This window comes from Podarcis liolepis (assembly GCF_965112155.1).
Source record: "Podarcis liolepis genome assembly, chromosome: 7".
Lineage (NCBI taxonomy): Eukaryota > Metazoa > Chordata > Lepidosauria > Squamata > Lacertidae > Podarcis > Podarcis liolepis.
This window is the reverse complement of record NC_139561.1, coordinates 62311679-62326363: the sequence shown is the minus strand read 5'-3', so window position 1 is coordinate 62326363 and position 14685 is coordinate 62311679. Positions and strand designations below refer to the sequence as shown.

The following is a 14685-nucleotide window of genomic DNA, read 5'->3' as shown; positions in this document are numbered from 1 at the left end:
GGGGGGACATATGCCAGAGGATCAGTGCTAATAACACTTAGGGCTCGTCCACAATTCCACTCCTTGAAAGCATGGGTCCAAGCAGTTTTCCTCTTGCCCCACTCCTTTCTAAGGGAAAATTCACTCTTTAGTGATAGATCGGAACAAATGGCAAACTAGGGGAAACCTGAATTGCTGTTTGCTCCGACTGAGTGCTAAAGAACATTTCCCCCCAGGAAATGTGGATAAGCTCTTAATGTCATCACCAAATAGGGACTCCAAGGACTCGTCCACACTTCTGCTTGCCTTGCACATTCTCCTGGAGAAACCTGTTGTTTACTGCTGAATCGGAACAAACACCTATCGTGTTTTTTCCTGCAGATTGATGTTTGTTTTCCAATTCAGTGTTAAAAGTGGGTTTTCCTTGGGAAACCATTGGAACAATTGAGAAAACACTCAGACCCATGCCTAGAAAGGAAAGCCTCTCTGATCCATGCTTTCTAGGCATGGGACAAGTGGAAGTGTGGAATAGCCCTAAGTAATTGGAAGGAGAGGATGTATGGTGTACTGGAGATTTCTGTGCCCCACGGGGCACATACAAGATATTCCTCTGGGCTTACAAGACATTCAAGAAGGAAAGAGAAGAGGCGAGTTTGTGCCAGAGATGTCCTGGAGACGGAAGTTGAGTGTCCTGTTTCCTTCTCTATCTGCTGTAGTATTTAGTCAATAGGGAACATCACACTTTCCACTTCACTGGATCTCTCCGACACAAGTCTTTTTGAACCATCACTGCACAGCTTGTGCATTTCTGCTCTTTCCTTTTTTTTCTTGGTACTTGCTTGGCACTGCAAAATCCCGGCTAATTCCCTGAAGTGTGGATGAATTAAATCAACATAAGAGGATATTTGGCATAAATATCTGACTCTGCAAATGAATTCTATAGCAACCTTTCATTTGAAATAAGGGAGGACTTGCCAGTGCCATTGTGACAGTGTTAATCATTAATTTTATATACAGTCACAAACACCTTCCTCCTTTTAAAATTTAGACTTTTCTTATCCCTGTAACTATTTTTTTATACTGTAATTTGGGTTTGTTAGGTTTTTTATTTTTAAAAAAATAACTTTCAAATGTTGAAGCCTTGCCTTTTTGATGAATTGTATTAAGAAGTGAGTTTGGAGTCATGGAGTTGCCTGTCCTTGAAAGATCTTGGTCTATAAGTACCTCATGGTCATAGCAGATGCTCAAGCGGAACGTTGGCTGGGTATTCATCAGGGCTTCCAAAGACCTACTTTAGCCATTTGGGGCAGGGGAACTACAGGGGACCAGTGAGGAAGGCTCTTGAGAATGATTGCCCATAACAGTACATACTGTGGAACACCCTGAGTGCTATAAATATGCAAGTCTGACCAGCTAGAAGGGCTCTGATCAATGGTGACTAGTGTCCATTGTAGAGCCAAAGGCAATGACAGGTAGAGCTGCTCCCTGACTGGTTGGAAGGAAGAAGGTAAGCAGATAGGAGATTGCTAGGGGGTTGGTGGGGCAGAACCCCTTTCACCCTAGTGGCTCTGCTAGACTAGGGAAGTTCAAGCAACACCTCCCCATGTGTTCACTGACTACACTGGGGAGGGGGCAGTCAGATTGCATTCACTGTCTATTCCCCACGGCGCCAAATCTGACAGAACTTACTTACTTACTTATGCATACCCCATCCATCAGGCTGGGTTTCCCCAGCCACTCTGGGCGGCTTCCAACAGAATATTAAAAATACGATAAAGCATCAACCATTAAAACCTTCCCTAAACAGGCTTGCCTATTATTCCCTTGACATCTGATGGGAGGACATCAGTTTGAAGAGACTACATAGAGACAGATGTTTGCTTGTATGAGCTCCTCTGGACAAGTGAGAAAGCAGATTAGCCAGGGATCTGGCTTATCCAGAGGAGATCCTGTGCAAATAAACCTGTATACACTTTGGATCCCTTCACATTTAGGGGTATGCTTGTGCCCCTCTTGCACACTTTGAGTGAATACTTCCTGGGGATCTTTTAAACATCTTAGACACTGCAGTATACTTTCTAGGTCTTGACCCCTTACCCCCAAATTTTGCAGAAACTGGATCTGATGACTCACTTCCCCCATGGCCAAACTCCCTAGGTGAACGCCATGTGCATAGGTGTGTTCTCAAATATGCCATAACATCTTTCCCCTGCCCATTTCCCAGTTAGATATATTTACTTTTCACTCACTGGATGCCCTTTTCATTTGACATTCATTTTTTTCTTAAATACACACAGGCACCTACCTTTTGTCCCTTGCTTTACATTGGCCACATTCTTGCCATACATTAAAAGTGCTATGATACCATGTTAAACAGTCAGGACTTTGCCAAAGAATTCTGGGAGCTGTCGTTTGTTAAGTTCTCTGGGAAGAGGGATCTATTGTTAAGGCACTACGAGAAGTGTAGTTGTGTGAAAGGAATGGGTCTCCTAGCAACTGTCAGTGTTCTGAACAAACTACAGCTCCCATAATTGTTTGGGGAGGGGGCATGACTATTTAGAGTAATATCATCGTACTTTAAATGCATGTAGCCAGTTCTCTTGTTCCTCGTTTTCTCTTTTTGCTTCTCCCGCTCTGTCCTTCTGCATTCAGTTCCTTCTTCCCCACGCCATGCCTGAGATGTCTTCCTCTGTCTCCTATTTCCATCTTTTTTTTGCTAAATGAACCATTCCTGTGGGATGTCTTGGCTCCTGACATACAGACATCTCCATCTGTCTCTGTATTCAAACAGCTGCTGAAGACACTCTTCTTTGCTCAGGCATCTCCTCTGTGGTCATTTCTTCTTTCGTATCACCCTCATATTACATCGCCCTTGTGTCATCTGTAACGTGAGCATGAGGGCAGAACCTGTGCTTTCCTTTCATTTAGAAAAAAATCTGTGTAAATTTAATAGATTCTTCAAAACTGCTTTTATTATTACCACTAGCAACAAATAGTCATTATTATTTATAAGAGTAAATATTATTAGTATTTTGAGGATGGATCCAATTTAGTGTGTGCGCAACACTTGATTTGTTTGGTTGAGGCAAAAGTAAAGATAGCACAATAGGCTTCCAGGAATTGCTTCAGAGAAGGGATTTATCTCAGTGATGTGGCACACAATTTGCATGGAGAAAGTCCCAGGTCCAGTCCCTTGGCATTTCCAGGTAGAGCTGGGAAAGACTTCTATCTGAAACCAAGAGGTCTGTTTCAGAATAAAGCAGCTTAATAGTTTGGTGAAGGGACGTAGTTCAGTGGTAGAGCACACAGAAAGTCCCAAATTTAAGTCAATTCAACTTCAATCCAAGTAGGTCTGGGAGAGATTCCTGTCTGTAACCCTGAGCAGGTTCTGTCAGTCAGTGTAGACAATGCTGTGCTGGAAGGACCAATGTCCTGACTTGATATCAGGCAGCTTCCTCTATTCCTGCTCAGATCTAAAAGACACTAATAAGAGATTCCTCGTATGTTGCCTCCCAAAGTGGTGTTCAGAGCATTTAAGGTCTAAAACTGAGCCTTTCATGAATCTGAATCCTAATCTGAAATGAAGTTTGATGCTGGCATCCAAACTTATGGATTTCCTCATGAACCCAAAGAAAGACACTTTGTGTCCACCTTTTCTTTTTAAATCTTGCCTTTTTCTCCTCTCTTTCATCCAAAGTGTTCTTCAAAAATATTCTCCATCATCCCAGAACCTGTGGAAAAGCCAAACTTAATTTGACTGCCTTCTATTAAATATTTACCGTGCTGGGATTTGATTAGGCCTTCAGGCTGAGCGTGGGTGAAGGAAGTTAAAGCCCACCTCACTCTCTATCAGGAAGCCATACTGCAAAACAAATTTGATAGTGTTGCCAATAGTCTGCTTAGCTGCCAGGTATGGCCTCTTCTCCCTGCTCTTTTTTGAAATAAATTGATTGCATCTTGAGATATCTATGCCAAACCACCTTTTCAGTTTCATAAGTGCGGAGTTGAATGCACAATCTTGTAGGGTGCTCTGCATCTTTTTAATCCCAGCTTTATTTCATTTTTATTTCATTTTTCTTCTTGTAAAAACAAGAACTATAAAATAAGTTTCCAGCTCTCATTGGTGGTGGAGCTAGAGTTTGTAAATGAACTATGAAGGGTAAATAATTCATAATGTCATTGCCTTCGAATTCGGCCACAAGACTTTAAGGTATATTTTGCTTCTTCGTTTGTATTGTATAACTCAAGTCTTACAAACCAACACTTGAAAAAAATATTAATAAAAAAAAAATCTAATTTAAAAAATGCACAGGGCAGTCCTCATCATGTCTACTCAGAAGTAAATCCAATAAAATTTGATGGAGCTTACTCTCAGGTAAATGGGTATAGTTCTGTAGATTAGATTTGTGGAGGCAAAAGACAAAAACACTCAGCTTTATAAACACCCCTTCCCCATAAGTACAGTTTTGGTTTGTTAATTTTGTGTTAGGAAGGGGTTTCCCCCCCTGTTGTTATTATTATTGAGTTAATATCCCGCCCCCCTTTCTGCTACTGTACTTGTGTGATTACTCTGTGCATTCAAGATCTAAAATGTGGGATGATCCTGCCTTTAGGCAACCTGTTTACAGTAGCCTAGGCCCACACAAGCTGTGATCCAATAAACCAGCTGATGGGAGTTATAGGGAACTGGGAAAGGAACTCTGGAATCAGCTAGTTGCAATGTTTGGGTCAGATTTTGAAGGAAACACTCCTGTGCTTGGCTCAATGTGGCATCCCTGCCACTGTGTTCTAGTACTACTGTAAAGGTGGAAAGTTGGGTATAGCCCTCAGGTTGGCTAGCACATAATTCATATGCAGAAGGTTTGATCCACTGGCACCTCTGAGTAAAATGATTTCAAACAGTCTGGCTTGGAAGGACAATGGAGAGCTGGCACCCATTGGAATAGGCCCATCTTCTCCAGCCTGGGGCCTTCCAGGTGTTTTGGACTACAACTCCCATCAGCCCTGGCACCATATATCTGGGCTGGTTGAGGCAGGTGAGAGTTGTGATTCAACACATCAAGAGAGCACATAGTTGACAAAGTGCTGGGCTAGATACACCAATGGACCCATTTGTGGCATACTCTCCCCAAGGAGGCCCACCTGGCACCTTCATTGCAGATCTTTAGGTGACAGGCAAAAGCATTTCTCTTCTCCCAGGCCTTTGGCTAATGAAACAATCTATGGCCTTTTAAACTCAGGGGGGTTATTGTTTGGTTTGTTACTATGCTATACATTTGTGCTTTTATACCGTAAAAACTCTGCAAACCTTGGATGAAGGGTGGTATATAATTAATAGTAATAATAACCCGAAATATCTGGAGGGTACCAGGTTGGCACAGTCTGCAATCAACACAGGCCACCAGCCTTGCATTGAAATCTGCCAGGTGCTTGATAATCCCATCCCCTTTACAGAGTCAAAGGCAGGCAGCAGAAGCTGAGCCCTTGTGTATTTCCATACATGACCAATGGGATGCATTCAGCTTGGTGGTCTTGTGATGTGTGGGCTGGGAGTAGATGATCTTCAGGTGCTTTTTCAGTTTGTTCTTTTGTTATTCTATGACTTGGTGGGTGGGAAGCAGAGTGGTGGGGTGGGATGAGGAAACAGCAGATAAAATATGAAACCTAATTCGTTGCCTGTGCATTCCTGGCCTCTTAACAAAGGGGCCACCCCAAGCTTAAATATTCCCTCCACACATACTCCTTGCTTTTTGTTTTCCTTTCCCCCCACCCCCACAGCTAGGATGTGTGATACATACCTCCGAGGCCCCAGCGGCATTATCACATCTCCAAACTATCCTGTCCAGTACGATAACAATGCCTACTGTGTGTGGGTGATAACAGCAGTCAATCCAGCCAAGGTAGGTCTTGCGGATGCATTGCTGGGGGGGATTGGGTGTGTGCCCTTTTTGAGCAGCGTGTTTGCAAAGTTGGGCTCATAATTCAGCAGCAAACCTGGTAAAGGGCAGGAAGTTGCATCAGCAGCAGGTGAGAGGCATATGAAAGTAGGGCGAGGCAATCATGTTCCAAACTAAATGGCTAAAATGTAGCTACAGGGTCAGCCATGGGACAACCCAGCTAATGCTGTCTTCCCCAATCTGCTGCCCACCTGATGTTTCGGGCTGCAGCTGCTACAACAAAATACAGCCATGCTAGCTGGGGCTGATGAGGGTTGTAGTCCAAAACATCTGGAGGGCACCAGGTTGGTAAAGGCTGAGCTAATGCAACCAAGGAAAGGTGTGCTGCTTTGTAACGTGATGCAGGTATGGCAATGCACAGGTCAAGAAGGCCTTCAGTTGGCAACAGGGAGGTGGGATGCAAGAAGGTCTAGAGTTTCTGTCTGGCTGTTCAGACAGACCTTTAACACCTAGCCTTTGGTCCCAGCAAATGGTCTGAAGGCACTCAAGCTAAACAAGCCTGAGTCTAGTTAGTCCCCAGAGGGGGAAATGCTTGGGAATATCATGAATGCTGCCTTGGGTTCCATGATGAAAGAATGGTGGGATATAAATGCAAGGAAATGGTACTTAAATGAATAAATCTAACCTGAAAGCATTTATAGAACTTGCAGACAGTGTGAATATATGCATGAAAACTTTTGTTCTGTCATTTATTCTTACTTGTTGTTGTTGTGGCCCACCCTGAAAATTAGAACTCTATTTAAGTAAATCAATAGAGATTCAGCCAGTCAGAAACCAGCAACATAGCTGAAAAGGGATGCCCATTTTTTTGAACCAGTGGGGTTATGGTTCCCTGTGTATTCATTATGTATTTATAGCACTTTACCCTGAAAAAGGGCCCCCAGAGCAGCTTACAGATTTTTTTAGATATAAAAAAATATTAAAGCGATTTACATACCACAGTTAATTTAGAGAACCTGATAGCGGTATCAGCAGATACTCAACCATAAGACAGTCCTGCCTTCACTTATAATATAAAATATCACAATATAAAAGGAAAGAAGATCAAGGAGCAAATTTGCACACAGGCTCCTACATGCAGAGTTCTTATAATGACCAGCTGGTTTGAAAAGATTTCAAGGAGAGGAGGGTTTGAAAGTTGCTGGCTTCTCAGTGGAGCCTATGGGGGGAGGGAACTGCAGTCATTTCCATATCCCTCTCTTTCCTGGGAGACAGGCTACCAATGGCTGTTAGCCGTGATGGCTATGCTCTGCCTCTGTGGTCAGAGGCAGTAATGCTTCTGAGTACCAGTTGCTAGAAACTGCTGGTGGACAGTTGTGCGCAGGTCCTGTTTGTGGGTTTCCCATGGGGGTCTGGATGATCACTGTGAGCACAGGGGGCTGGGCTAGATGGAGCATTCATAGAATCATAAAATTGTAGAGTTGGAAGTTACCCCAAAGGTCATCTCTTTCAACCCCCTGCATTGCAGTAATCTCAACTAAAGCATCCATGGCAGATGACTTTTGCTTAAAAACCTCCAATGAAGGATAGTCCACAACCTCCCTCGGGAGTCTGTTCCACTGTCAAACAGCTTTTACCCTTAGAAAGTAATACATGATGTTTAGTCAGAATCTTATTTCTTGTAGCTTGAAGCAATTGGTTTGTGTCCTAACCTCCAGAGCAGGAGAAAATAAGCTTGCTCCATCTTCCACGTGACAGCCCTTAAGATATTTGAAGATGGCTATCATATCTCTTCTCAGTCTCCTTTTTTCCTGGCTAAACATACCCAACTGCCTCAACCATTCTTCATAAGACTTGGTTTCCAAACTCTTAATAGTCTTGGTTGCCCTCCTCTGCACATGTTCTAGCTTGTCAATATCCTTCTTAAGTTGTGGTGCCACGAACTGGACACAGTACTCCAGGTGTGGTCTGACCAAAGCAGAATAGAGTGGTACTATTACTTCCCTTCAGCTGAACATTAGACTCATGTTGATGCAGCCTAGAAAAGCATTAGGTATTTTTGCTGCTGCATCACACTCGACTCATGTTAAGCTTGTGGTCTACTAAGACCCCTCGATCCGTTTCCCATGTACTACTTGCAAGCCAGTTTTCCTTCATCTTATAATTGTGCAGCTGTTTATTCCTACCTAAGTGTAGAACCTTACATCTGTCCCTATTGAAATTCATTTTGTTTGTTTTGGCCCAGTTTTCTGATCTGTTAAGGTCATCTTGAATCCTGATTCTGTGGCATTATTACCCCTCCCAGTTTGGTGTCATCTGCAAATTTGATGAACAACCCCTCAGTTTTTTTCATCCAAGTAATTTATAAAGATGTAGAACAACAACTGGCCCAGGACAGTACCCTGTGGCAGCCCATTTATCTCTTTCCCCCAAAAATGATGAGGTACCATTAGTGAGCACTCTTTGGCTTGGGTCAGTCAACCAGCTACAAATCCACCTAGCAGTAACCTCATCCATTAGCCTGATCCAATAGGCTCTTATGTTCTTATAGCCTAGTGGAATGGTTGCACCAGATGACAGTTGATGGAGGACTCTGGTGGAGCTGACATTTTTCCAGAGCCAGCAGAGTCCAATTTCTTCCTCTGCTATCGCTTGCTGTGATAGTTCCTTCCCCTTGCCTATGACTAACAAAAGGAAAGTGAATTCTGTAAAAATATACACCATGAATTGCACAATATAGGGAAAATTATGCAAATGGACACTGGTCTCAGAATTGCATTGAGTATATGCAGCCCCAACTGTATGGGTCTAAATTGTCTTGTGCAGAACAAATACTTGATCAGTAGAAGGGTTGTATCTCAGTGGTTCGAGATGTCAGAGAATTCCATCAGAAACAGAAATCCCTGCAATTTGTTTGTTCATCTGAGATCAGGAATGAAAAATCATACTACTGAATATGAACATTATTCATTTTTGTTAGTTTTTAGTACATAAATATTACACAAATAATTGCATTATTTTCTGCATTGTTTTTGATGTTTCCCTTCTACTGAAATGAGTTGAAATTAATTACACAACTATTATGCTACTAATTGCATAGGTGTTAACCATAGCAGTGAGTGATACAAATAATGTAGATTTTAGTAGAAACCAAACTGTAGCAGAATGGAAATAGTGTGGTGATGAACCTGGGCCCTGATGGAAACCACTGCCTCCTTGCATGCCTATCAGCGGTACAATATCTGTTTTGAATGCAGAGGTCTTCAAATTCAATGCCTGTCATCTCCAGATAGGGCTGTCAGAAACCCTGGAGAGTTGTTGCTAGTCAGTGTAAATGGAACAATAGTCTGAATCAGTTCCAGGATTGTAGTAGTTATTAGATCAAGGCAGGGTTATAAAGTAGTATTCATGAAGCTGGTGCTCTTCAGATGTTTTGGACTACAACTCCCATCAGCCCCAACAAATACAGCTGTGTTGGCTCTGATGATGAGAGTTGTAGCTGAAAACATCTGGAGAACACCGGGCTGTTAAAGGGTTTAATAAAGAATGTTTGGAGTATCCCTGGTTCCCCTACCCCTATCTCTGAAGTAGCCTCTGCTCCCTTGTGTTTATATCTCCCTCCACATTCAGAACTTGTTGAACCTGGGCATCTCTTTTTGTTCTAGTAGAGTGGTTGCAGAAAGGTTGAGTGCTTTTTCTCCAGTTCTGGTGTGGGTGAGAGAAAGAGGGAGAGAGAGCATATACAGGCCCCAGAGAGAGGGGGGGTATTGAGCATTTACAGGACCCACTTTTCAAGAGAGAGAGAAAGATCCAGTCACTGGCCACCCACAGGTGTCAGGGGCATTGCTACTGCCACTACAGTAAAGGTAGACTCCTGACCATTAGGTCCAGTCATGACCGACTCTGGGGTTGCGGTGCTCATCTCGCTTTATTGGCCAAGGGAGCCGCTGTACAGCTTCTAGGTCATGTGGCCAGCATGACTAAGCCGCTTCTGAAGAACCAGAGCCACGCACGGAAACACCGTTTACCTTCCCGCCAGAGCGGTACCTATTGATCTACTTGCACTTTGATGTGCTTTTGAACTGCTAGGTTGGCAGGAGCAGGGACCGAGCAACAGGAGCTCACCCCGTCGCAGGGATTCGAACCGCCAACCTTCTGATTGGCAACTCCTAGGCTCTGTGGTTTAACCTACAGTGCCACCCGTGTCCCTGCCACTACAGTAGATTAAGCTAAAAAACACTCAAGCACTCTGACATGGAGTTTTAAAGTAAGAACATGTGTCTGGAAAGAACAGGGCAAATGGTAAGTTAGAATAAGCCCCCATTGAGGGATAGCCTGTCCAAGCAGACCAAGGAAAGAGCTCTTTTCTTGCGTGGCTGGCTGCTGTTGATCCAAGAGGGAGAATGGTCCAGATGACAGTTGGGCCAGGCAGATGAGTGGAAAGACCCTCTCCATTGACTTTTGTCATACTGTATGTTTAATGTCGGGTGGGGGCTGTAGGGCTGTAGCCCTCCAGATGTTAGTGGACTACCAGTCCCATCTTTGACCTTTCTGGCTGATGGGAGTCCAGCGACATCTGGATGGCCACAAGTTCCTCACCTCTAGTTTAATATGAAGTGTGATGTGTGGAGAGTTGTACCCCATGTAAGGAACGTGAAGGATTACAAGGAGAAGATGCAGTCATCTTTTGTTAGGACCCTTTGGCTTTCCTGACAACTAGCAGACAGCACAGGAAACTTTTCCCTGGATGTGTTCCAAGGCCTTCCCCTAATCCTCACTGTCCTTGTTCCTGAGAATCAGATGACTGGCCAGAACTTGTATTGATGGATTTTGAAAAAGTGCAGCTATGCTCACTTGTTACCACTCAGCTTGTTGCTATTAGTATGAGAAGTTGTTCCACAACTGATGACTGATATCTTCCCTGTGTTTAAATAGCTGAGGATATTCCTTACAGTCCTGTGGGCTTCTCTTGTCAGGCGCATGAGGGGGAAGAGAGACAGAGAAGGTGGAAAACAAATCAATTCCTTTTAGCATTTGAGTGCTGTCACCAGAATCTGCAGCAATTGCAGAAATACAGCTGAACGAGTTTAGAGTGTGTCAGAAAAGCAAATTGTGTGTGTGTTGAAGATGTGGGTGGCAGGGTGATCTAGAGAGAAATCTCCCACATGGAGACCTTGGGCATTTCTTCTGATGGGTTACATTACTGGACTAAAAAAATTAATGTTAAGTGTTATAATCACCCTCTCTTGCAGTCAGATACACAGATATACCTTGAGACAGTAAAAATGCTGATGACAACTCATTAATAGGAATGCATTGTATATAAAATGTCCCAGGTTCAATCCTGAATATCTCTAGTTAGAATAACCCCAAGTGGTTGTTGCTGGGAATCTTCTCTCCACCTGAGACCTTGGGAGAGCCACCGAACAATGGTCAGACAAAGACCAGTGGTCTAACTCCATGTAAGCTACCTCCTGTGTTCAAAGGCTAGCAAATTGTGTAGCCCTAAAACAGGAGTGGGGAACCTTTGACCTTCCAGATGTTGTAGGACTCCAACTCCTATCATCACTGCCCATTGGCCATACTGATTTTGGTTGATAGGTGCTGGATTCCAGCACTATCTGGAGGGTCACTTGGCCCTAGCAGATTGTAGTTTGTGGAAATATTCCTAGATATGGAATTGTAAGGATATGCACATGCATGGACACACACAACAGCAGATCTGTTAAGCTGAAATCTGATCCTTGGTTGTCAATAGCCAGCCTGAAGTAAAGTGACCCATAATGACTATTGACAAGCCTTAATAGCTGGGCCCATTGAAAACTGCTCAGCAGATCTCACCACATCTCATGGTTTTTTTTGCTACTTGTTTTCAGTGACTTTTAAAAGGTGGGCTTTATACCATCCATTTATCTATATTTTCTAGGAGGTCTCTTGTTATTTAATGACTCATTAAATAATTTTCAATTTTTAACTAAGAGCAAAAGCGAAACTAGGGCAAAGAAGAAAGTGGAAAGGTAGGGGGAGGAAAGAATACATAAATAATTCTTGGACTCCAGAAACTTGTGTCTCTGCAACAAGGTTATGGTCCACAGTGTACTACAATGCAATTAGCTATTTAATTAGGGTCAGACTTGTTAAAATGTAGTTTACTTGAATGGCTGCTTTAACTAATGATGTGTGTCACTTAACACCTCTTTGTTCTTTGCATTAATTACATTATTCAATCATTACATGGTTTTTAATAATATTTTTTTTAGTACAAGTTCATACTAGGTGGAGGTTTAATGCAACATAGTGTAGGGAGAATAGTAAAAAGAAGAAGAGAAGAAGAAGAAGAAGAGTTTGGATTTGATATCCCGCCTTTCACTCCCCTTCAGGAGTCTCAAAGCGGCTAACATTCTCCTTTCCCTTCCTCCCCCACAACAAACACTCTGTGAGGTGAGTGGGGCTGAGAGACTTCACAGAAGTGTGACTGGCCCAAGGTCACCCAGCAGCTGCATGTGGAGGAGCGGAGACACGAACCCGGTTTCCCAGATTACGTGACTACCGCTCTTAACCACTACACCACACTGGCTCTCAAGAATTTGACAAAGCCTCTTGGGGGCCAAATGCATAAAGCAGGGAGTGGAATTGTATGTAATTATGTGTTTGCTGCATCTATATACCACCTTTCTACCAAGGAACCCCAGGCGCTTGACAATTTTAAAACAATACAATAAATAAAATATAATGTGCAGTTTTCCCCAGGTGGGGGTCAGCTAAAGCAGGCCCTGGTGTTTTCTTTGCCTGCTTCCCTCACTCTGTTCTTCCTTGCGAGGGGGCAGACTGTGCCCACTCCCTGTGCCCCCTGCAGGTTGACATGAGTGCCAGCCATGCCCTTGTGTTTGGCAGCACTGTGGGAGGGGTCTCATGCAATAGGAGCCTTTGACATTCACACTGAATGCATGACCATTCAGTGGCATGACTAGCATGTGAAGTGTGTGGCTTGCTGGTGTGACCCTATGACACTTTCCCCTTGCATGTGTGGTACCCATATGAACCGAACGCATGAATGGGCTACAGCCATCTTTGAGAAGGATTGTGCTCTTTTCCACCCATGTACAAATGCAAACACTTTTACCTTCACTTTGAAAAGAGTGTAAGATCCTGAATAAAGACAACAACAGCAACAAAAACCAATAAACCACCTTTCCCCAACCCTTGTACCCTCCCTCAAGTTGTGTTGAACTACAGTTCCCATTATCTCTAAGCATTGGGCATGTTGACTGGGGGCTGATGGGAGTTGGAGTCCAGCAGGATGTGGAGGTCATCAGGTTGGAGAAGGTTGATTTAGACAGTGCCTATTGCATGATACTTTTCTTATTCCCATAAATACAGTCAGATACTTTGAAGAACATCCTGTGGTGAATGTTCACCAAAAAGACACAAACATATTTCTCCCACTTTTAAAAACTTATTTTTATTTCTCTCTTCTTTAAATCAAAGTTCTGAGGAACCAGGGGCAAGTGTGTAATTAAGGTCAGCTTTGAAAATGCAGCAAGGGCACAGGACTAGCCAGCACAGCTGCTTCATCCAACAACTTTGTCAGGCTGGAGAACAAAGTTTAACACAGCAGTTAAAAATAGCCAGTTGGCTCTGTATATCATGTCACCCAACTGGACTCTGTATATCATGTGACCCAATAGGACTTGTGGTGTCCTATTTTGGTCTTGCAGAGGCACTTATGGAGCATGGCAAATCAGGTGTCAAGTCAGAACGAAGGAGAGCTCCTAATGAGCTACTTACTTCAAGGGTTAGAAGTGAACTGGCCCCTCTTGAACTGCTGCCTCCAGCCCACATTTCCTAGGTTTTGTCCTATTCTAGGGTCTCTTAAGGGCCAGCCCTCTGACCTGAAGAAAGGAACTTCTGCTCCGTGGCCTCCCTCCTGATGTGCTCTTCCTCCACCACTGGACTGGCAAGATACTGTGGGAGGCACTTAGCTCCTTAGACCCAGGGAATGTGCCTGTGAGAGTCCTGGTCCCAGGTCTTCATTCCTTGGTGATGTGGGAGCTGGTTCTATGGATTTTTGCTACCCAACCTCAGGTTCAGTGGTCCCCTAATCATCAGCATCAGGCTCAGAACCAGGGACCAAATCTGGTTCTTTAGCTCAAAGCACTGCAGCCTCCGACTTGGTGTCATGATCTCTGCTGGGCTGTAGGGTTGTGGCATGCAGAGCAACAAGGTTGATTCCAGTCTACCTGAGAGTTTCCCAGATAGTGCAGAGATTAAGGTGCCTAGTCCCTGCTGCCAGAATACCCTGTTTGGATTCAGTGATTTACACTTGCTTCAAGCAGTCATCAATGCTATTTTTTGGTCAGCTGTACCAAAGCCGCAGTATTTTCAAACAAGCACTGTCATTTCCCAAGATCTAGGGAATGTTAGACAGCCTGGTACTGTACAGATTTGCAGCTCCCATCAGCCTAAGCCAGAATGGCCAATGGTCACAGATTATGAGAGGTGTAGCTCAACAAGAACTGGCTTCCCCTGAAAAACTGACATGGATGCAAGCAAATTCATTCTCCTCCTCTCTCAGCCCTCCCCCCCCCCTTGACATTCAGCCTTCCTAAGTGTGCACTGAGTATGCTCTGTCTTCACAGGGCTTTATGGGGTGGGGAGCTGCCTCCTTTTTTTAAAAAAAAAAAATTTCTAGTTCTACATCCTTGGGGGATACTCATCCCTCACCTTCTTTCCCAGTGGCTTAATTTAGGCTCCCTTTTCTGTTGACCCACAAGCACTGAGATTGCTTTTAAGGGGAGCAATCTCATCC

The 14685-nt window shown here is 43.8% G+C and overlaps 1 protein-coding gene across 12 annotated transcripts in view; it reads left to right on the top strand.

Moving 5' to 3' along the window:
• The window catches only part of CSMD2 (CUB and Sushi multiple domains 2), a 495517-nt gene that overhangs the window by 278495 nt on the left and 202337 nt on the right, over positions 1-14685 (top strand). For 5 of the 12 annotated variants that reach the window (XM_083511538.1, XM_083511534.1, XM_083511539.1 and 2 more), the window contains one exon: positions 5758-5879. The exons of 1 other annotated variant lie outside the window; for it this stretch is intronic. In XM_083511538.1, coding sequence (XP_083367664.1) covers positions 5758-5879 — 122 coding nt within the window. Of the gene's footprint in view, positions 1-1810; positions 1863-2747; positions 2868-3464; positions 3890-4161; positions 4190-4291; positions 4355-5525; positions 5547-5757; positions 5880-14685 lie in introns of those variants that run through there. 6 more of the 12 variants (XM_083511543.1, XM_083511536.1, XM_083511544.1 and 3 more) reach the window with 6 other exon arrangements.